Raw genomic sequence first — 24,959 nt, 5'->3', positions numbered from 1 at the left:
CCAGTACAGTTTGAATCCTATGCTTTACCAGGGAATGTATGATGCAAACTCTTTCCAAAGGAAATTATCTTTTATAATAGGATTCAGTTAACGAAAAATTCTAATTTATCTGTTTCTGTGAAAATATTTTTCAAAATAAATATTCTTTACCAAATGGACCGGTCACTTAGCAGTTTGACGATAAATAATACCAAGGAACACCACCACATTTGAACTAAACCTGCTATCTATATCAACTAGAATTGAAGGGCGGATAACTCTAAAAGGCCGTCTGACAGAAAAAGCCATTATGTGGTGAGCCTAACAGAAGGGTAGGATTAATACATCAGGTGCTATTGAATTTATTAGAAACTGGAATCCCTCCTTAATAGATACTGTCAGGATTCTGTTACTAACTTCCTCAGCACATTATAACAAACCACTCAAGGCTTCACAAACTAAATTCTTCAAAAAGCACTTATTTCCAGTTTTCCAATTTTTTGCACCGAAAGGTGTCAATTTACAAATCTTTTCAAAGCTGGACATAAAAACACTTATTTTGTTCCTTTTAAAGGATATGTGCACTAGGTATAACTTTACATATCAATTTAATTGTTTAAGAGGCTGTAATTTTCATCTGGAGGACAATACGCAAGGTATAATCTTACACATCAACTTAATTGGTCAAAATAGCTCTCACAACAGCTTTCAGCATCCAGTATTTCATCACAGGCATCTTTATGTCTGCATTGAAGCCAAAATAAATTGATTCTGACTTCAACTTTAACCTGTTTAGGTGAAAATATTCCTGTGCTGTCAACATATCACATGAATTGTACACTAGATATACTGACGACCCTCTTTATAAATCTCTCTCCGCTCCTAAAACGAAATTACAAAGTCGACTGAAGCCAAGCGATGGGCGGAATACATATACAGTGTCACAGTAACATGTAAATTGTACACCAGATACACTGGATTCTATTCCAGTCATAGAATGATTGTCAATCAAACACCTATGTCGGTTATTTATCCTACAAACCGTGGGGAGAGACGCATATTTCCTTGGCCTTGTAGGCTTTGCAATCGCTAAAACAATGCCTGCGACTATTTCATAAACTAAACTGCAACAAACATAACAAAACACAAGTTACCAACAGGGACCATGTTACAAGAAAAGATTTGTCCATATTTTTTCTCTATTAGATGTTTGGTCGTCATTGCAATGTAAACCTGATGCCATTACTACTACATTGCAGGGATACATATTATCAGACACCGAAGCATTTTTATACAGAACTGTCGAGCTCTTTAGATACACGAAACTCATGAGGGACAGACAGAGGAAAAACAAAGAGAGTATCTGTGAGTGACAGATTCCCAGTAGGAGATATTTGCTATTCATATCCCCTAACATGGATGCATACAAAGGAAGCCTTAAAAGGCAGATTAGACTAGCCCATCTCCACCTATCATTTCTGACACGGGTGACCCGTGTCTGACTCCACCAAGCCATCACTTTCTGACCACATCATAACACCAACACATCACAAACACACATCATAACACTACCACATCCAAAACATAATGACCCTCTCCTTGCAGTTTTCTAAAGATCTGGCTCAGAAAGACGATTTCCAAACACAGCTTTTAATTTGTCAATCAGGCCTATTTTCCATTAACAAGTCGGAGAAAAGCCACCAATCTTGGCTGGAGTAAGTAGATGCCATGTTTAAGTCTGAGTCAAATGCCATACCGTATGCACTTCTCAACCTGCTATTGACTATTGGCCATATCAGACAAAGATTCTGCCTCTCCGCAAGAGATTCGGGACAATAATGGAGTCATGGAACCCATTCTCGGATCATTCACCAAATGATATGTAAATTTTCCAAATCTACTGGAATACAAAGTACATAATATGCTAACGACATGTCACTTTTATATTGGTACCGATATAGTTTAATTATATAAAAGTAACAAGGACTGGTTCCAAGTGATCTGTGTGTTGCCAGAAATGTGTAAGGGTCAAGATTTTCGATAAAATGTTTATCAATACTACAGAAGTGAATGATATAGAAATACCATGTTTTTTTATATTGTTAGTATAGGTTCTAATCATTATACTGGTCCACACAGGTGATTATGTGCACAGTGATTAATTTCATTTCAGAGGATTTTTTTCTTTTTCTTAAAACATTATCTAACCAGTTTATACCACTTCTTAACATTTATTCCATGTATTTCAATCATATCAGAATTCCTGTGGTTCCTACAATGACCACAAATATGTTTGAACTTTAGTTGTCCATTAAAGTGGATCCCTTCCCACAATTCTTCCACTGCATTACCGTTACCTAGGGAACAGGTTCCACTCCGAAGAGCATGGCCGCTCCATCACCTGATCCAGCCCCTCACCTCACATAAAACAGCATTACTCTAAACAAGTCTATCAATGCAGCAACAGCGCTGATGACATTTATGTCTGACTTCTGTGTCATTTAAATCTGGAATGGACAGAGAAATAAATATCCTCCACCGTGGAGAACATGGAGTAATCTGTATTAATAGCCTTCATCCCCTTGGACCCTGGATTGCTGGACTTATTTATCCGATTGTGTATTGTGGGGCACATCTATTTGTATCCCTATATTGAATTTTAGAGTAGTCCAAATGAAAGAGTGTGGAACAATCTAGTACCATCTAGGAGGGTGAACAGGTAAACTGTGTTTTGACCAGTGTTACCAATGAACATCAGACACAAGAGTTGATGAGAATAAGATTACCGAACTTCTGTTGCAATTGTTTATGATGACAGACACGGATCACTTAAGAGTCTAACTGAAGCTGACCACATGACAGATGTGAGGGGTCTCACACTTCTCCAGTTATTTTTACCACTGACTGCCCTGTAACCTTAGAAATGGACTTTAGAGAACAAACGTTTATGCGAATGCGATTACCTAACTTCTGTTGCAGCAATCTATCACCAGAGTGACACTAATCTACAAGAGTCTGAATGAAGAAGATTTGGTGCACCTAGCAGATGTGTATGAAAGAACTTTAACATTTGTGCTTCATTTGGTGATCACAACAGTCTTCAGCTTCTGTAATGGATATGCATATTCACAGTCGGACAGTCTAATTGAATATCGAAACTTTGATGACAAAACTTCACAAGGAAATGGGCAGTTAAATCCCTCATTAATCTCCCAGTCAGTGACCAGTGTATGGTCAGTATCATAAATTCTGAAATCAAATTCTCATTAGTCAGCTGCAAATTTTTCACCTGCATGAGCAGACCCAGGTATGAAGTCTCCCCCATTATTCCAGCTTTTCTCTCTTTTTTTTTTTTTTCTCCTTGGATTTTCTCCACCACAATCTCATTGTGATTAATGGAATTTTACGGTCTAATTTTTTTCCAATTATGTGGGTGTTAGCCTTGAAGACTGACCACAAGATTTGGTCTAGTCTGACAATGCTGTGGTCAAGTCATACTGTAAATGGACCAAACTTTACCATAACAAAGACAGACAACACTCAACATACAGAAGTGAAATGCAGCCTTCCTTTAAGATGACAGATGCTTGATATGGCAATTCCACGAGTTTTCTCATTAATTTTAATTTCGTTTTCCGCCAGATTAAAATCAGGAAACATGACCTCAAATATATTAAAATGACCGTTTACAAGATTTGATATCTAGACCCATACTTCATATTTGAGTAATCATTATATGCTACTCAATTTAACGCCCCTTCAACTGAATATAAATAAACTAATTAACTGATATTTCTATTGAGGTGGAGGATACTTCCATACTCTGACATTCTCTTTAGTCAAGAAATCGGAGAAAATATTATTTCGCAAGTCATAACTTTCCAGAGACATCTAAAGAATTTGTAGATCTTAATGAATCTATACAGGACATTCCTACTCGAAAACCTTCCATGATGTTTCTCATATCTTAATTAACAGATCACCATGACAAAGGTGTAGGTGTATGTAACAGGACTGATGTAGGGGGAGACCTGTGATATTATAGGGGTAGGCTATACAATGGCCCTCTTAAGTCATTAATCATATCAGTCATAACAGATATGGGCTACAGGACAACCTTTCCTTAAGATTGGTTAGCTTTCTTTTCCATCAGTTCCAACACCATCAACCTTACCTACAGATTGGTTAGCTTTCTTTTACATCAATTTCAACATCATCAACGATAATCCAATGATAATAGGTCTAATTTTAAAATGTCATCCCTATGATGTCATAACCAGGCCCCATCATCACTAACATTCATTAAAACCTTACCACAATACATTATTGAATTTATCAATTTACATTCTTTTTTTTTTATAGTTTTTTAAGGAATCTTCCTTAAATTGTACAATGTTTTCCTACAATTTTTTAAGTGGAGAAATATAAATGAAATATGTGCCTGGAAACTTGGAGCTAATTCATTTGATTTGTACAATACAGGTATTGGTATGAGAACATTCCTAAAATCTAATTAATCACACAGATTAACTACACAGAAACCTTAAGATAACAAGAAAAAGGACTTCCAAACAAGTATGCTTACACAACACACATTGGTTGTATGATATTCTAAGACTGATATATAATAAACAATCAATTATCCTTATGATGTTTCCTTCAGTTTGATTGGCTGGGAAAATCAACAAACACACACATCTCTCTTCAACGATAATAAATTGTTAACAGGGACAATGACTGAGTGATCTCCCCTGGTCTCCTTGGTACACTGGACAGGGTCATCTGGGTTGACAACGCAATAAAGTTATCAACACCTCCAATTGTCTGACCCTTCATTCGTCAAGAAATAATTACCAACTCATTTCTGGTGACCAGCCAGAAATCAACAATGGACAATGAGAAGATGGCCCCAATGAAACTTGACCGTTGGTCACCCTAGGGATAATAGGAATTGTTCTCTGGACACTAGCCACACAAAGCTTTTGTAGAAGCTTACAATACTTAACAAAGTCTGTATCTCGCTTTAACTATCATCCATAGGCACCAGTAATCAATGCAACTACAAGTAAGCTTATCCTCCCTATATGTTAGAAACCCTAAGTCTACTACAATCAACATTACCTGCCACCCTACTCCTCCTTCCTCCGAAAGAAGAAAACAACTTACGCCATCACCTTTTCAAATTCTCACTCTCTTGTAAAACTAAATATTAAATTATAGGACCCAAGGGGTTAGAATTAAAGTATTACATTTGTTACCTATCTCAAATTATCACTCAACCTCTACATTTCCCATGCTAATCACGTATATCTGTCTCTATATCTCTAGCTAATTTCTTTGATCATACTTCCAATTCCTTACCCTTCATCACATTTAATCAGCTCAAATTCTTGACAATATTTTCAAATTTCTGCCATTACATCTCCAGTGTGTAATTCGATTACTTTAAATCAGGAATATGTTTTTAATTTTGCATTATTTGAAAAAATATCTTGAATTTTTAACCCTTCATTTTCTTTCCAATTTTTGCCTGTTCATCTCGAGTGTAATGTTAATAAATTCAAATTCTTAAACAGTACAATCTATTTTTTACCTTTTACTTATATTTCTAATTTTTGCCTCCTCATGATTGTCTTCATTATCTTCAATTCTTGTACTTTTATTTCTAGTGTATTGTTAACTAGCTACATTTTTCCTGGTTATATTCATTTCCACTAAGATCTCTAGTGTATATTCTTAGGTAAAATCAAATCATTTTGCATGTTTCCATTTTTTATTTCCAGTAGCCAGCCTATGAATTCCTGTTCTGCCTCTGTAAAAAACTTTTTATTTTGTATGTCCTTTGAAATTTCCTATCACCATCCTACTAAATTTCAGTTACAAATTTTACCACTTAGATCTGTGTATTGAGGTTTCTTTCCTCAATCTCACACTCATTACTCTATTGTTTAAGGGCCTCACTCCACTACTCTCTGAAGTTAAGTCTCCGTACCATTCTAATTACAGGTAAAGTCTCTATATCATTCTAATTACAGGTAAAGTCTCCATACCATTCTAAATACAGGTAAAGTCTTCGTACCATTCTAAATACAGGTAAAGTCTCCGTACCATTCTAAATACAGGTAAAGTCTCCGTACCATTCTAATTACAGGTAAAGTCTCCGTACCATTCTAATTACAGGTAAAGTCTCCGTACCATTCTAATTACAGGTAAAGTCTCCGTACCATTCTAAATACAGGTAAAGTCTCTGTACCATTCTAATTACAGGTAAAGTCTCTGTACCATTCTAATTACAGGTAAAGTCTCCGTACCATTCTAATTACTGGTAAAGTCTCTGTACCATTCTAAATACAGGTAAAGTCTCCATACAATTCTAATTACAGGTAAAGTCTACATACCATTCTAATTACTGGTAAAGTCTCCATACCATTCTAATTACAGGTAAAGTCTCCATACCATTCTAATTACAGGTAAAGTCTCCATACCATTCTAATTACAGGTAAAGTCTCCGTACCATTCTAATTACAGGTAAAGTCTCCATACCATTCTAATTACTGGTAAAGTCTCCATACCATTCTAATTACTGGTAAAGTCTCCATACCATTCTAATTACAGGTAAAGTCTCCATACCATTCTAATTACAGGTAAAGTCTCTGTACCATTCTAATTACAGGTAAAGTCTCTGTACCATTCTAATTACAGGTAAAGTCTCCGTACCATTCTAATTACAGGTAAAGTCTCCATACCATTCTAATTACAGGTAAAGTCTCCGTACCATTCTAATTACAGGTAAAGTCTCCATACCATTCTAATTACAGGTAAAGTCTCCGTACCATTCTAATTACAGGTAAAGTCTACATACCATTCTAATTACAGGTAAAGTCTCTGTACCATTCTAATTACAGGTAAAGTCTACATACCATTCTAATTACTGGTAAAGTCTACATACCATTCTAATTACAGGTAAAGTCTCTGTACCATTCTAAATACAGGTAAAGTCTCCGTACCATTCTAAATACAGGTAAAGTCTCCGTACCATTCTAATTACAGGTAAAGTCTACATACCATTCTAATTACTGGTAAAGTCTCCATACCATTCTAAATACAGGTAAAGTCTCTGTACCATTCTAATTACAGGTAAAGTCTCTGTACCATTCTAATTACAGGTAAAGTCTCCATACCATTCTAATTACAGGTAAAGTCTCCATACAATTCTAATTACTGGTAAAGTCTCTGTACCATTCTAATTACAGGTAAAGTCTCCGTACCATTCTAATTACAGGTAAAGTCTCCGTACCATTCTAATTACAGGTAAAACCTCCGTATCATTCTAATTACAGGTAAAGTCTCTGTACCATTCTAATTACAGGTAAAGTCTCTGTACCATTCTAATTACAGGTAAAACCTCCGTACCATTCTAATTACAGGTCGACTTCACAGGTGTGTTTAGGGTGAATGCAAATTTCACCAAAATTGTCAACAATTTGTTTTCTATTGAAAAAATATTTACTATTTTAATCCCTTCAAATCTCCCATAATTGTTCAAATGATCATCTTCTACAATTCTGTCCCCATGAAATCTCCCTTTATATTGAAATGTAACATATCTAAAAACAATATAACAATCAGTTCCACATTTCTATAAACAATGGTCTAGTCTACTTTATACTATGAAATGGTCGTGTTTATGTTCTTTTGTGGTTTGGAGTTTTCAGATTATTTAGTGTGTACAGACATTCGTGGTTAGGCAATGTAGCAGTGATATAACAATAATATATACAACAATTTTCATTTTATTTATATTCATGGTTCCATAGCAACCACGAAAACTAGTAAGCTAAGTTTATTCTACGCCATTAGTTACCACTGGTAAGTGACATGACCCGTACACAAGGCTCCCCCTAGTGTCCGTTAGTATAGAATATATTGCCGATTTTAGAAATCACCTTATATCCACGGATCAATAGGGAATACTTGTACATGTCACTATACAAACACTACATACTATTTACCATCTACATCATGATCCAAACACACCAGAATCTTTTTATTGGCAGTAAATGCCAGCATAATTCTTCTTGTTTAAGTCCGTAATTCTTTACTATAATTCTTTTGTTTTCTGCATTCATGTCCAAACTGGTCTGTAATTCTTTAGGCAGAATTTGTTCTCCTTCAGACCTAAAAATCTTTACAATTTTGTTTTGTTTTCTAGATGACAAAATTGGTCTATAATTCTTTAGGAAGAATTATTTGTTTTACTTCGGGAAGTTTTTACAAATTCTCTCTTTTGAGTGTTTTCACATATGATAAAACAGGTCCGTAATTCTTTAAGGAAACCTGGTCCTTCTTTTCTTTTGTCGAAGTGTCTATGACAACATCAAAAGTGTTAAATCTAAAATAAAACCAATAAATATGGGGGAATGTTAAAATCAATATCAATCTGCACTCAATAATCATCAATGTTAATACGATATCACACCTAGTGTTGTGACTAACAGGTATAAATTTCTGCCGACATTCGATGACGTGAATTCTTGCCATCGGAGACCCTGTTGTTTTTTCCCTCTGTAGATTGTGAGTGTTAATTTCTGCCATCTCTATAGATCACGAGCGTAATCATGGCAAGCTTCATGTATTACAAGTCATTGCCACAATTCTGTGTCGTTGTAGCGATCACCAGTCTCTTAGCTCTGTGCCTTCAAGAGAGTGGCCACACCATCGGGCTTGCCTGATAACCCCAAATACACAAGGCAGGCTGGGATTGCAGCCGGTGCCTAATACACTCTACACATGATAACATTAAAGGGATTTCTGCTCGCTTCACATAGCGCTAGTGGAAATGTTTTAATTCGCTGTACTTTTCAGCTCGAAAAGGCTCATCTACATGCAAATGATGACTAGTAGGTTGTCAGTGTATGGCTTAGGTCTAGGTTTACCCAGCGAGGGATGTTCGTCACTTCAAATCTCGAATACTGACCGTTTTACACCCGAATGTCACATAATACTGACCGTCTTACACCTGAATGTCACATAATACTGACCGTCTTACACCTGAACGTTACAGAATACTGACCGTCTTACACCTGAACGTCACAGAATACTGACCGTTTCACACCTGAACATCACAGAATACTGACCGTCTCACACCTGAACATCACAGAATACTGACCGTCTCAAACCTGGATGTCACATGACCTATGTCTTACAACCATGATGGAATTCACCGGACGAGAATATAGTTCCAAGCACATGACGAAATACTCATGACAGGGATATAGCTCCAATCACATGACGAAATACTCATGACAGGGATATAGTTCCAAGCACATGATGAAATACTCATGACAGGGATATAGCTCCAATCACATGACCAAATGCTCATGACAGGGATATAGCTCCAATCAGAATCAATCATATAATACTGATATCACTGGCCAATTAAATCGTTTGATATGTCATGGATCATAATTCCAAAAGAATGTTTATCATGATATTACCATTACCTAAACCTCATTATATTGAACTTATGGAAAAAAATGTGGCAAGCAGAATTTTTTTTTTTTTTAAATGTGGCATAAAGAAGTGGTAAAATGGTCTAAATATGTCTTGTTCTACTGCTTCATGTTTTTCTGTCTGTAATTCATGCCATCTTTGAACAATAACAATATTAACAGCATTGTCACCCAGGAAAACCCATTGTATAACTGTTTTATTGTCTCAGATCTTCAATAAACTTGTTTTGTTAATTCAAAATTTCATGTTTTTAAACATGAAATTCTGAAAACCAATTTTACTTTAAAATTCAATTTGTTAAACATTTTCTAGGATTTGAGTATTTTAACAGTTATTTTTAGGAACTTTGACAAAAGACCTGTATTGCTAGATAACAAAAGGAGAATTTGATTATTGTGAAAAATTCTATATAGCCTTTTGATTACCTACAGGAAGACACCCAGATCACCATTGTGACAGGACGCTCACTAGTTACGCTGCTTGATGATAAAATTCACAGATAAGAATGCCACGATAATTATATTTTACAGAATGTCCTCGAACAGAAGAGGAGGTTGCTGTTCTTCTTTCCCCAAAACTGCCTTGTTATCAAAATCAATGCTAAGAATGATTTTTTCTCAAGAGATTACTATGAGCATTTTATCAGGAAGAATTAGATTGTTAAAAAATGTACATTTTCAATCCGTGAAGATGAGAAATGAGAAATTAATTACTTCGAAAAAACTCTTGCTGGGAATCACAAGCCTGCACGCTACAGGGAACTGATAACATTTGACAAATTTGAGGCAAAAAATTTGGTACCATATTTTTATATAATTTTATGTGAATCCTTTCCTATACATCATGAAAAAAATTTAGCTGGATGTTTGTTCAGAGTCCTTGAAACTTATTAGTCAAATCCAAAACTGACATCAAAATAACGATACATGTTTGGTTTTGTATGTTACACTGTCAGTGTTTAGAATGCATCAAATGATTGAAACTGTGACAGGAAAACTGGCCTTGTATGTCAGAATCTCGTTTGATATTTTAGTTTGAGTTATGTATACTGAGGCTTAAAGAAACAGAACTGAGTCACCTTCATGCCACTGTGATAAAGAGTAAATTGTGTCAAATGATCGTGAAAAGACTTCTAACATTCACTGCATTTTAGGCAATGTGAAATTTGAGGCCAGACCTCTAGCCCTTCCCAAATGCTTTTTCATTTGCATCGGGATAAAATTGAAAACATGGACGAATTGTTTAAAAAAAAAAAAAAAAAAAAAATCTCACTTTAAGAACAAATTGGTCCTTATCCAAAGCTGTTTTTCATTGCAAGAAACTTGAAGCATTTGCCCTTTCCTAGCTAAGGGTAGCAAGGTTCTCAAACACCTCAATGTTTTTTGCTGGAAATTTGAGGAATATCCTTTGAAAGCATTAACTCTGGTAGGCACCGTTTCCAGCACTTCAGTGTTTTTTGCCTTAAGAAATTTGAGGCATATGTCCTTTTAGTGGCGAATGGTAAAGGTTTTATTACAGTAAGGACCAGCACTTACCATATTTATCAACAGTGGCACCTACAGGCCATCAATCATCTGATGCCTTTTACCAGACTTGGTGAGTCACAAACCAAACACATATACATCACCACAATGTTCTAATAAATTGGTACTGAAACTCCAAACCATATCATTTTACCGCCTACATAACAGAACTACAAGCTCTTCTCAAACTCTGCCAATATACAATCAAAACATTTTGTCAAGATGTTTTTTGGTTTTTTTTTTCAATTTTGTTCTCAGTGTGTTTCCAAGATAATTTTATAACTGTGAATTACTCTCATCAACACCTAATAATTTTGTCGCAGTTAATAACCACCACCAACACCCAGGACAGCACAGCAATTTGGATAAATTTACGTAAAAAACTGACATATAAATAGTTTTGGAATGTATTGTAAAATATCTTGTTTTCTTTTCTTATAATATACTCAATGTCTTGTAAACTCCTAAAAAATAAAATAAAATTTTAAGAAAAATGTCTTCACTTATTTCTAATTGAATCCAATAAAATGTTTTGAACCTCCAGAAAGTATTTTTCAATATGAAGTGTTGGAGTTTTGTGTATATAACTGGTAGTTCCAGAATCCAGTTCTGGCTCATCAGTAACATAAACAGTTCTACTAGGGCTATGTTCAGTCACAGCCACCCTGTAATACTGGAGATGATATGATCAGATTGTTTAGAAGCAATACTCCTCAACCCACTGTTGCTTTTCTATATCTTATTTTTTTAGAATATTTTATCTGATTTGATAATCTGAGAATCAACACATCTGACTTCAATATAAACCTTCTCATTTCTCTTTTCCCAAAGACCTGATTTCTATCTTTCTTAAAAGACACATACCAACAGCTTCCAAATACTTGACCTGCCCCTTTTTATACCGACATCTGACTGAACACTAACCTGCTGTTAACTTGTGTGTCTTAAGCCCTTTCCAGATCTTAGTAAAAACAAGGTTTTCTCAGCTGTACCCTTTCTAATGTCCTACTTCTGTTTTCTCAGCTATACCCTTTCTACCACACGGTGGCCATACTAATGTCCTACCTCTGTTTTCTCAGCTATACCCTTTCTACCACACAGTGGCCATACTAATGTCCTACCTCTGTTTTCTCAGCTATACCCTTTCTACCACACGGTGGCCATACTAATGTCCTACCTCTGTTTTCTCAGCTATACCCTTTCTACCACACGGTGGCCATACTAATGTCCTACCTCTGTTTTCTCAGCTATACCCTTTCTACCACACGGTGGCCATACTAATGTCCTACCTCTGTTTTCTCAGCTATACCCTTTCTACCACACGGTGGCCATACTAATGTCCTTCCTCTGTTTTCTCAGCTATACCCTTTCTACCACACGGTGGCCATACTAATGTCCTACCTCTATTTTCTCAGCTATATCCTTTCTACCACACGGTGGCCATACTAATGTCCTACCTCTGTTTTCTCAGCTATACCCTTTCTACCACACGGTGGCCATACTAATGTCCTTCCTCTGTTTTCTCAGCTATACCCTTTCTACCACACAGTGGCCATACTAATGTCCTTCCTCTGTTTTCTCAGCTAACACCCCACACACTGTACACCCACTTGTGTTTATTCTACTGGTGAATCCTCCTTTGTGCCCAAACAAATGTGTGGTAGCTCAGCATATGGAAGAGATGATTTTGAAGAAGATCTATAGAAAACTGTCTGTGTTTCACATGCAGACGTTGATGGAATAAATTGTTTGTAATGGTAGGTATGTCCTTCAAACACAACCAATCAAATTCCCTGCCTGATGGTTAAACCACATAGGCCAGGGTCAAGAGAGAAAGGCTAGGGTCACAGAAGTCATTCACGATAGTCTATGTGTTGGCCATTAGGAGGATTAAGGAATGTCTAAAAATTATTGGTATAAATCATATAGAAACAAGCCTTTAAGCTTAAAATATTTTTCACTTTAACATGAAACATAAATGTCACTGATTTTTCAGGTATCTGCTATAATCATTTACAGATAAAGACCCCCATTGGTTCCCATGGCAACACCTCCAGTAGATTTTCCTCAAATCAATTTCCTCCTGCCAACACCTCCCAGAAACCTACTGGTCAATCTCGGTCAATCTAGGTCACTGGGCTCCTTCAGGCAACTATTGACAGGTATTATTCTAATGGCTCATTTTTCAGCAGTTTATTCGACACAGCTGGCAATCCTTGGTTGAGGTTAGTATCACACATTGTTGTTGACCGTTTTACAATGTTCCAAAATTGCCTGTCAACTCTCATAAGTCTGTCTATAGGGTTATCTCCCTTTTATGAAGCTCTCCCAATTGTCATTCGGCCACAGAAATGTCATCCTCCTGGTTTTACTACCTTCAGTCAATGATACAATCAACCCAGCTGCCAGCTGATGTGGGGTACAGCTCCTTTGACAAATTTAATCAACTTTATATTCAATGTAGCAGTGTCATCGAAGGGGTAAAACTCAATCAGACCAACAGTAATTTACCGAAATTAACACGACTACCAAATTTAACACGGCCAAATGAAAGCCATCCATGTTAAGTGGAAGCAGTCGTAAAATGGGTATAAAAAGTTTAATCAATTAACACTAGTTTATAGAACTGATCAGATGATAGGGGCACGGAGCACTATCAAACTAAACAGTCTAATAACAATCAAGGAGAGGACAGGACAGCGCCACCTAGTGGCTGCGATAAACACTGATTTACACTGTCTGGATGACTAACCTTAACGGTAGACAATCTAATAGTCAGCATGACATAACACTTGCTCTCGTAAATAAGCCCCCTAGTTTTACTCGGCTAAAAAAAAGTTCAGATTAATTTACAAAATGGAGATATCTTTTCCCTGGATTAATAAAGTGGACATTTATAGCCGTCCGCCTGACAATTGTCCAGAGAACCGTTTAAACTCAAACAGGTTGTTCACAATTCAGTTTTTCCCAGGATGATCAATACCCAGAGCCATAAAAGAAGAATGCCAGAGAAAAACACGATAGACCCCTTCACCTAGCCATGGTGTTTATTTTTCGCCAGCAGCCCTTTCTGATTCATCCTAGTCGACTTGAAAAATCTCATCCTTTTTATCGAGGTTCCTATGCATTTTGGTGCAGGATTGGGTTGTTTACGAGGACATTTTGTATCATTTTATGGTCAGCCGTGAATGACTTCCCAACCAATTAATGAGGAGCCTGTCAGAACACAGTCACACTTCTTTATTTGCATGGTCAACGGGCCAAATCCCATATCCATATACATTTAGGTTTTATGTGTTTGCATTCAGATTGTAAATATAACTGTGTGAAGACTCGAGATTATCTTGTAGATGGCCTGCTAGCTAACAGCGCCATCTAGTGAGTGGATTGATAGTGGACAGTGTCTGGAAAGGACATTAACCAATGTCAAGACTCATGTCTATCGGTCAAATATACCAATATCCAGCAACGAAATGGGCACAGAAATGAGGTCCATCTGTCCCATCCTCCTCCCCAAAAACCACTGAACACAGGGACAAACACAGGGATGGCCTTATCAAACAAAGATGGCCTTAAGGTGGTACTATGTGGTACTATTATCACATGGCTAATAATGAACTCTACTTTATTTTCAAATTAGAGCCAGACACAAGTATGCATCATGACTGAGACAGACCTATCCTCCAGTTTTGTATACTTCAATAACATGACCTTCAGATATTATTTTACTTGACCTTCAGATATTTTCATACTTGACCTTAAGATATTATTATACTTGACCTTCAGATATTTTTTATACTTGACCTTCAGATATTATTACACTTGACCTTTAGATATTACTATACTTGACCTTCAGATATCCTTATACTTGACCTTCAGATATCATTACACTTGACCTTTAGATATTACTATACTTGACCTTCAGATATCATCATACTTGACCTTTAGATATTGTTACACTTGACCTTTAGATATTATTATACTTGACCTTTAGATATCATTACACTTGACCTTTAGATATTACTATACTTGACCTTCAGATATCATCATACTTGACCTTTAGATATCGTTACACTTGACCTTTAGATATTACTATACTTGACCTTTAGATATCACTATACTTGACCTTTAGATATTACTATACTTGACCTTTAGATATCACTATACTTGACCTTTAGATATTATTATACTTGACCTTTAGATATTACTATACTTGACCTTTAGATATCACTATACTTGACCTTTAGATATTGTTACACTTGACCTTTAGATATTACTATACTTGACCTTCAGATATTACACTTGTGTTTACAGATTAATTGGATTGTAATTTATGTTTATATTAATAGATGATATTTTTGGGGGAATTTTATCAGAAAATTTTCAGAATTACCAAAATCTTGACAAATCCTGTGAGGTTATCATCTTCATGTTCCCATATGATATGCTCCCATGTAATTACTATCAGGAATGGCGACGACTAAACCCACGACTAAACCCACATCTTCACAACTTCAATGCTACAAAGACAAACACTACCTGCTAGGGAAAGTAATTATCTCCAGTAATACGACAGAAATTTAGCTTTGTTATTTCTACATATATTTTCTGTTGCCATACAGATTAACAGCCTCGTGTATATTATTTTTCAATTTAAAACCGTCTGAAACCATTAACTTTTCAATTCCTGATGTCCAACTGAAGTCAATGGAAACATTGTCCACTAACATGCACTGTATAATTTGATTTTTTTTTTTTCATTGCAAAACAGCAATAATTGTTTACGGACTGTGATCTTTTTTTCTACCAATAGCTGGCAGTATTTGTCAACTTTTTGGAATATTCCATGCAGGTCTAAAAGAATCGTTCACCCATTTGGGAGTGAGATCGGCGATCTCAACCCAAGGTGAAGATTCTTAAGTTGCCAGCTTAAGAGATACCCCTGTCTCACTCTCAAGAGGGCGAATAATCATTTTTCTCTTATCATGTCTAATATTGATGTTATGTATCAATGTATTCTCACTCTCAAGAGGGCGAATAATAATTTTTCTCTTACCATGTCTAATATTGATGTTATGTATCGATGTAAGTCAATGTTATACGTGAGGTGACATGACATGATGTCATTGTATTGTTGTTACCAAATACCAATACTTCAATTAATCAATAAATTGAACTTGATGATGAGTGAGTAAGTTTTAAAAACCAACAAAAAAAGTTGAGGATTTGCTTAAGATTTAACATCCTTGCAACATCCAAGGTCATAGGAGGATAAGCGAGATGCAAAATAATGATAGACATGGAGTGGCCAGGAGTGAAGGGAATAGATACAATAATAAATAGTGTGACAGTGGCCAGGAGACAAGGGAATAGATACAATAATAAATAGTGTGACAATGGCCAGGAGACAAGGGAATAGATACAATAATAAATAGTGTGACAATGGCCAGGAGACAAGGGAATAGATACAATAATAAATAGTGTGACAGTGGCCAGGAGACAAGGGAATAGATACAATAATAAATAGTGTGACAGTGGCCAGGAGTCAAGGGAATAGATACAATAATAAATAGTGTGACAATGGCCAGGAGACAAGGGAATAGATACAATAATAAATAGTGTGACAATGGCCAGGAGACAAGGGAATAGATACAATAATAAATAGTGTGACAGATTAATGTCGGTCTTACTGGGTAAACTGTTTAGAATATTCCCTTCTGTATTAAGATAAATTAAATATAAAACAAAACCCTGTCATTACATCAAGAACATGGGCATAAAACCAAGGTCAAGGTGACAATGAATTAAACAATACCTTCCCTTTTGGTGTATTAGAGTAAACTTCTAGCTGGGTTTAGTGAGGAATGAATTCCACTGACACGTTATGTTTTATTACCAGCCTTTCAGGTCAGGTGTATTTAATCAAATTTAAAGTGAATTTAAAAATGATAAACTTAAATACAGAATCTGCCATTTAAATACTGCTAATAAAGTAAGACAGGTGGCCTGATAGCAGTCGCAAATGTAATTATGGAATTTAAATGCAATTAATTAGAGAAAATTATATTGCTGATAATTTATCCTATTTACCAAGTTGAGCGTTAAAAAGCACTCGTAATTCCTCAACTGTCTATGAGGGTTAGTGAACTAGGCTATGAAATCGTAGCCATCAATTCCCATATCAAGTTTTCTCTCCAATCAGAAAACAGGAAAAGAGATTTCAAATAAATCTCTTAACATCAAAAGTAGATTTTGGCAGACTGTTTGTAAGCCACGGGAGGTTTTGGCACGTCATGCATACATCATATATGATCTTAGATTGAATGCAAAAAATATGTGGGACTTTAAATAATGTTGAGAACAGTTATCAAGATGGGGATAGATGCCTTCAAAGTCTTGAAATGTGTTCTGACCTTGTCATAAAAACTAAGTGAATTGTCATAAGGATATAAGTGGTTTTTGTATATCATGAACCTCATTCACCAAAGATTTTGGTTTGTCTTGTATGTAACACATAGATTGACTCTTTATTCTAGAAAATTCAAATAATAAATAAAACTGAGCTTGATAGCTTTGGTTTTTAGGGTATGTCTGATTCCAGATTCCAAAGGTTCAAACTAAGAGGAGATAATCCAGTATAAGAAACTTCAGCGCTGCTGGACCTGCGCTGCTGGACCAGCTACAAGTGAAGGCAATCTAGCAGCAACAACCACCCCCTGTGTCCTGTCACAGACTAATTGACTGATGTTAGGTGTGTGTGAGTGGGGACAGGCAGGGGGCAGTAGTTTTATATCCATACCATCAAACTGGAGTGTACCACAATGCTTTATATCATTCTCCCTTTTAATTTATTTCCCCAGCTCTTTGTTGTCAAGTATTCAAGACAAATGTTGGGCGTTTGCCTGAATTAAAACAAATTTAACTGCTATTTGCTAAAAAAAAATTGACATATTTATCCCTTTGAGTTTCATACAATAAAGTTGAAGCCAACATTATGTTGTCTTCAGTTTAAACTTTGTTTAGACAATTCTTCAGTGTTATCAGGAACAATCCACAAGAACTGATATCAAAACAAAATCAAACAAAGAATACCAAATTGATCTGATTTCATCATGGAAATTGTATTATCAATTTTGTCTTATATTCACACCAGATTTGGTTCGTTCTGATTAAAATAATTTCTGTTAAACAATAATATTTATTTTGTAATGGAGAAGTTACAAATTTAGTCTCAACTTTGTGACCTATTTTTAAGACACCAGGCCATTATGATGACACAAATTTTTATCAGGGTAGCAGTGACCTATTTTATAACATTCGGCCATTATGATGACATGTTTTCACCAGGCCTAGGGTAACAGTGCCCTATTTTATAACATTCGGCCATTATGATGACATGTTTTCACCAGGCCTAGGGTGGCAGTGACCTATTTTACAACATCAGGCCATTACGATGACATGTTTTCACCAGGCCTAGGGTGGCAGTGACCTATTTTACAACATCAGGCCATTACGATGACATATTTTCACCAGGCCTAGGGAGGCAGTGACCTATTTTATAACATTCGGCCATTATGATGACATGTTTTCACCAGGCCTAGGGTAACAGTGCCCTATTTTATAACATTCGGCCATTATGATGACATGTTTTCACCAGGCCTGGGGTAGCAGTGACCTATTTTACAACATCAGGCCATTACGATGACATGTTTTCACCAGGCCTAGGGTGGCAGTGACCTATTTTATGATACTGTATAACATGAAATGACCTATTATTAGAGGAGAAGTGACCTTACCAATACACTCAAGGCTGTTGTGACCTTCGTATCCAGGGAGACACTGACAGCTGCCTTTGGCATAAAACCATGTTCCATCACTACGACACAGGTAGGTAGGGAGCGAATCCTCCGCAGCATTTGCCACACACACACCCTTCCTCTCCTCCAATGCCTGAGGACTGTCGCCAGTCGGCGTTTCCATGAAGAATGCAAAGTTCAAAGTCACATTTGGACACATGACGTAGTAAATTTTGATAGAAATTAGAGTTACACATGCTCCTGTATCCTGGAATGCGAAATAAACACCACCGAGACCACGATTCAATGGTACTTCTCGGTCCTCTTTGTTAATTTTTAAATTAGAATTATCATCGTATAGATGATCGGCCGCTATCTTGTCTATATTTTGGTACGAGATCTCATCCCACATGGGCATCATTTCGTTGGCAATGTCTGAGTCGGCCTCGTAGTAGTAAAGGTTGTATGTTTCTTTACACTGTTGGAGACTGCTTGGGTCATTGTGTTTTATACAACGCCTCATGGAAAAAGTCATTTCTATATGTAAACTGTTGGCAACTCCCCGGGGTATGAAGGGCGTCCTCAGCCAGTTGTCCACACCCTGGCTGCTGACAGAACACGAGGCGTACACACGTACTGGGTTTCCATTCTCCGCTGTGTAACTGCCTTCTCTCCACTGAAAATACACAAAAGACACTCAAATTAAAATTAATTTTAACAGCACCTTACAGATTTCAGACTACAAATGTTTTCAAAGTATCTTTCTTGATTCGGTTAAAAGATTTCCATCTTTTGAGCTCATTCATTTACGTTTAAATTACCACCACGTATGACTTTACCATTGCCAAGTATATTAATTACTGGTGAATTAATTAATTACCAAATACCCCGACAACAACAACTATACAAATTATTGTTTCTTAGTTATGATATGCAAGGCAGACATAGCATAATACAATATTTGAACTCCCAAATTTTTATGACATCCCCTACAAAGTGTGGTATACAACATTACATCATGGCTCACTGTCTGCCAGAAGTAGTCGCGAGTGTAGTACCATTAACGACAAAGCACAACTCGCACAAGAGAACTTCTACAAGAATGTACAAGTACAACCTACACTATAAACTCTAGTGGCGGGACACCTTGTCAACTTACTGAATTAAAACCAGTCTGCTACTTAATCAAAACACTTGCTTTTTTCTCAATGTGACTGGCTTCTCTAGGAGATGCCACTCTGTACCGGATTTCTTCTAATCCTACATCTCCAGTATAGTACTATTCTGGGCTGTAGTCCCAATATCAACACCCTACTTCTTAGTTATTGGATATTAAAGGTCATTACTAAAGGTCAATTCAAACTATAAGTTTGTCCATTATGTTATAAACTATAAATATAACTGAATTGGACTGGGGTAATCCCATCCATAGTTTGGTAGATGTGATATATATGGGAGATACAAGAACGTTAATTTTATGTTGCACATTTAAAACAGGCATGGCAACCAATGGGCCATAACTCTATATAAAGCTGGGGAGCGACTTCCATTTTTTAATGTTTGTCACTTTGTCTTTCAAACAGGAAAGTATATGTGAATTATGACTGCTGTAGGTGACAAGAGTACCTCTGTTTCGGGTTAAATGTCTTCACTACAGACAGGGTCATATGAGGACAGGGAATACTGTCAGGTATGACCTTGGCATAGTGATGTATGGACTAATGAACAGACTCTATATAGTCTCTTATGTAGCACTAGGCAGAGTGTTCAAAAGGTCATTTGTGAAAATCTCATTTCACCCTCAATTCAACCTGTGTGTGTGTATTGTTTGAAATAAGCAGGAAGGAAAAGACTGAGGATTGCCATAGTTTCTTGCTATAGTTTCTTGCTATAGTTTCGTAAAATTTCATCAAACCTAAAACAACCAACTAGATTCTACACAATAACAGAATACCTTGTCCAAAACCCAATATTGCAGTAAGACATTACAGACATATTCTAAATGATAGACTCTGGGAGAATATGGATTCACCAATCTATCAGAGTTGGACAAATCCAGGTCCAATGATTCCTAAGTCTTTGGGTAATAACAACCCTTCCCTTCAGACAAAAGAAAATTAGGAGACTTTTCCAGATGATCGCAATACAACAAATACAGCTTTTATTCAATTTTCTGATAGATCTGATACAAGAGAGAGGAGCTAGTGGCTGTGATGAACATATCCATTAATTTGACATCCTGTTGGAGCTGATATCTGGGCTGTTCATAAGGACTCCTTGACCTGGTTGAGTGTCCCACAGTCTCAAAGTCATCCGAGCTAAATTTAGATTATTTTTATTTTGAAATTGCTAAATCAGCACTAATTCAGCTAACCATGGTGGCTACATACCGATGTTTTGGTAAGGTATATACAGAAATTCAACATTTGGAACTCCACACCGATATGGCATCCATGATTTTGCTGTTAATTTCCTAATTTTGTTACTGATATAAAGGTCTGAGTTTTACATTTCTTTTAATTAATGTATTGTATTAATTAAAATTTTAGTCTTCACATTTATTCACTGTTTAAAACATATAATCTTTATTTTCAATGTTTTCTATGTCAGAATAATAATCGATGTGACAAGAAATATCTAATAACAAAAACACAGCGGACAAGTATCACAAACCGTTTTGGATGACTACTCGGTAAATATTAGCTCTTGATTATAAGTACACAGGGTCACTTGTACAGTGTTTAAGTGTGTCAACAGAAGATGTAAAACAAAAATTAAACATTTATTGATAAACACTTGACACTTCTCCTCTTAGCCCTTTGAAGTTTTTCCGACCGATACATCACCTGTGACAATTCAGTCGCGTTTTTACCTGATCTGGTTCAAGCTAAAGAAAACTTGATATTGATAAGGACGCCCCACCATCAAAACACAATCTGCGATGTTTGGGGTTTTGTATATTTCAATGCATTTTTGTCAATTTCGTGACATGTTGTATTTATCAAGACAAAAATCTCCAATTTGAAATCTAATTTCTGATTACACGCCTGGAAATACTGCTGTCGACTAATGGTTTCTGCTATATTAACTAGGCCGTATCTGTGTCAAATCTTTGTCTTATTTGGTGTTTATAAATATAGATGTCAAACAGTTCAAACCGCAACAGTACACCACCATGCTGACAAAGGCATTGGCCTTATTTCTTCAACATATATTAAAATTCATTAAATCATTTCTCATAAAAAGCTTACTTTGAAGGGGGACCTGACACTCTTGATGAATTTGACAGTCTTTATGAATTAAAACTAACCAAAATACCAGTAAAATAATGGACATTTTTAGATGAATATTCTGCCGTGCCCAGGGTCTTATCAGCTTATCAAAAGTAAAATTGGATTTCCTGGATCTGCCGTATGATGACCTGGCAACAGGAACGAATAAAAATTCTAAATGACTCTGTTGGTCTGAAGGTCACTTAATCACACATGATGCATGCATGTACATTTCATGTGTAGCGGAGTTAACACTCGTAATCGGAGAGATCAGATCGTAAATTTTACCCAGGTGTATCTGAGTTTGACACAAATCAATACCATATATGCAACATGCCTCATTTCGATAGCATTGGATTCACACCTCCAAGGAAACGCACGTCGTTTTCCTAACATATTGCTCCTGGTCGCAGATGAGATTGGATTGTAGGCTGTTTTATACTTTTAGGGCTGTCTAATGATTGGACCAGCTTCCAGTCCACCAGTCCATACCGTCAGATCGCAGCACTATACCTCTCAAACACGCAGTTATTTTAAAGCCACTTTTCACACAAATTAAACTATATTTTAATCAAAACTGATACGGTATTAGGGTATACATCTCAGCAATTTATTGACAGTTTTATAAATTTATGAATTAGAAACTTTTTCTAGATAATTAACTGTCTTTAATTATATTATTCCAATTAATATTTTGAATTCCGTGTACCATAATATTAATTTTAAACCAATACTGAAAATTTAATGACTAATTTTCATTAAATGTCACTTTCAACTTTATATCCACAGAATCATTGTATATTCAATAGTGTTCCGAAATTAGATGTAGCCGATCACCAATGCCACATTCTGTATGTGAAGAATGTTTTCCTCCGAGATCAACCGAAGTGGACTTTTAATTGGTCAATTAAGCAAGGTTCACGTGAGGTCTAAAAGGTCATACCTGTTGCTGTATAGAACGCTGGAGAAAACAAAAGCACAGTGACCCATGGCGAGCCCCTTGGACTTGCACGACACAATTAGCTCCATGTACCAGCTAATCAGAAGCGTAAGTGTTGGATAGATTGTGCCTGGTTTTTCCCATACGGAGACATCTCATTGGGTTAAGTTAGGGTTAACAACGTACAGACACATGCGATGAAATGAGCCAGGCATATTTCCTTTTGGTGACAAGATTCATGGAGACTGCATGGACGACATCCTAGTGTTGAAATTACATCTTGGCTACCAATTGCCTGTTGGCAGCTCATTTTATCAGAAGCTGCCCCATGACACCAACCTCCATTCTAACATGGTTATCTCCCTTTACTTTCAGTTAAATGGAGTTTTCATTCGTTTCATTGTGATACTTGATAGGGACTTTCCATTCAATTTCGAATCAATTGTGAGGAATTCATTATGGTCAACTCTTTTCCACCTTTCTTATCATCTCACTATTCTCCTTGTCATTTCTGCACCATTCTCATTTCAAATTTACTCTTCCTAATTTTGTTGAAAAATTCCATGTAGAATCTGCTACATGTAACACCTTCAAAATAGTTTACGACATTTTCTTCATATTTTCCGTTCCAATTTAAACTGAAGACTTCCATATGGTGCAATACATTATCCTAGACATTTCAATTATTATCATTTTAAAAATACCATGTTTTTACAGTTCAAGGTTGGTTTTATCTCGATCAGTTAAGTCTGCATGGTTATCATTCTCCTACAACAGTGGTTTTTTTTTCATTATTTTAAAACATTTTTTCATGTTGTTTTTTATTTATGAACATATTGAAATCTTCCAGCATCAGATTACAATGACCTTGCCCTATGGAGGAACGAGACAGAACAGTCGTGCTTTCAAGGTCAAATGAACCAGACTAAAATGCCAGCTGAGGTAACACATTAACAGTGTCTAGAGCCTTATTACTACTTACTGGATAAACGACGAAATCTCATCAAAACCCGTTACATAGGAAAGCACTTTCAATATAGTGGAAAGTTTTGCTTTTCAATTTCAGAATCCCAATATCAACTTTGATAAGCTTTTAATATAAAGATATATCATACTTTTTCACATGTAGGATTTGGGGCATAATTTTTGTCGGATACATTTTTATCAATATCAGCCATTCCTGTGATAGAGCCATTCCTGTGATAGAGGTCTGTGTGTATATATATACATATTGATATATTTTTCTAAAGTAAATCAGGCAGACTTTCCAGAAGTCTGTAAAAATATGGGTTTAATAATGACTTGAGCTGTGCAAATTAATAAGCTATAAATCATTTAGTAATAGCATAGGATCAATCCGTCCCATGAAAGACGGTCTGGAGATGACTATCTCCAACAGAATTACATTCCTTTGTGATACTCAAGTGTCCAAAGATGTCTGTCACTGACAAATATTATCTTCATATTTTACTTATGTAAATAATTATTTTACTGGTTATTGTACCATAAATACTACAATGATCACCCCATGCTAGTTATTTCAATATATAGTCTGTACCATAAATACTACAATGATCACCCCACACTAGTCATTTCAATATATAGTCTGTACCATAAATACTACAATGATCACCCCACGCTAGTCATTTCAATATATAGTCTGTATCATAAATACTACAATGATCACCCCACGCTAGTCATTTCAATATATAGTCTGTACCATAAATACTACAATGACCACCCCACGCTAGTCATTTCAATATATAGTCTGTACCATAAATACTACAATGATCACCCCATGCTAGTCATTTCAATATATAGTCTGTACCAAAAATATTACAATGATCACCCCACGCTAGTCATTTCAATATATAGTCTGTACCATAAATGTGTTTCTCAGGAAGCTGAGAAGCGGGCTGGTATTTGCTGTTGTGGT

General features: G+C 36.1%; 1 protein-coding gene across 5 annotated transcripts in view; it reads right to left on the bottom strand.

Moving 5' to 3' along the window:
- The window catches only part of LOC117314657 (ephrin type-B receptor 1-B-like), a 131,008-nt gene that overhangs the window by 35,243 nt on the left and 70,806 nt on the right, over nt 1-24,959 (bottom strand). For all 5 annotated transcript variants that reach the window (XM_033868732.1, XM_033868736.1, XM_033868735.1 and 2 more), the window contains exon 3: nt 18,812-19,487. In XM_033868732.1, coding sequence (XP_033724623.1) covers nt 18,812-19,487 — 676 coding nt within the window. The remainder of the gene's footprint in view (nt 1-18,811; nt 19,488-24,959) is intronic.

The sequence above is a fragment of the Pecten maximus genome, chromosome 16, assembly GCF_902652985.1.
Source record: "Pecten maximus chromosome 16, xPecMax1.1, whole genome shotgun sequence".
Taxonomy (NCBI): domain Eukaryota; kingdom Metazoa; phylum Mollusca; class Bivalvia; order Pectinida; family Pectinidae; genus Pecten; species Pecten maximus.
The sequence above is the reverse complement of the archived record's forward strand: the minus strand, read 5'-3'. Positions and strand labels throughout refer to the sequence as shown.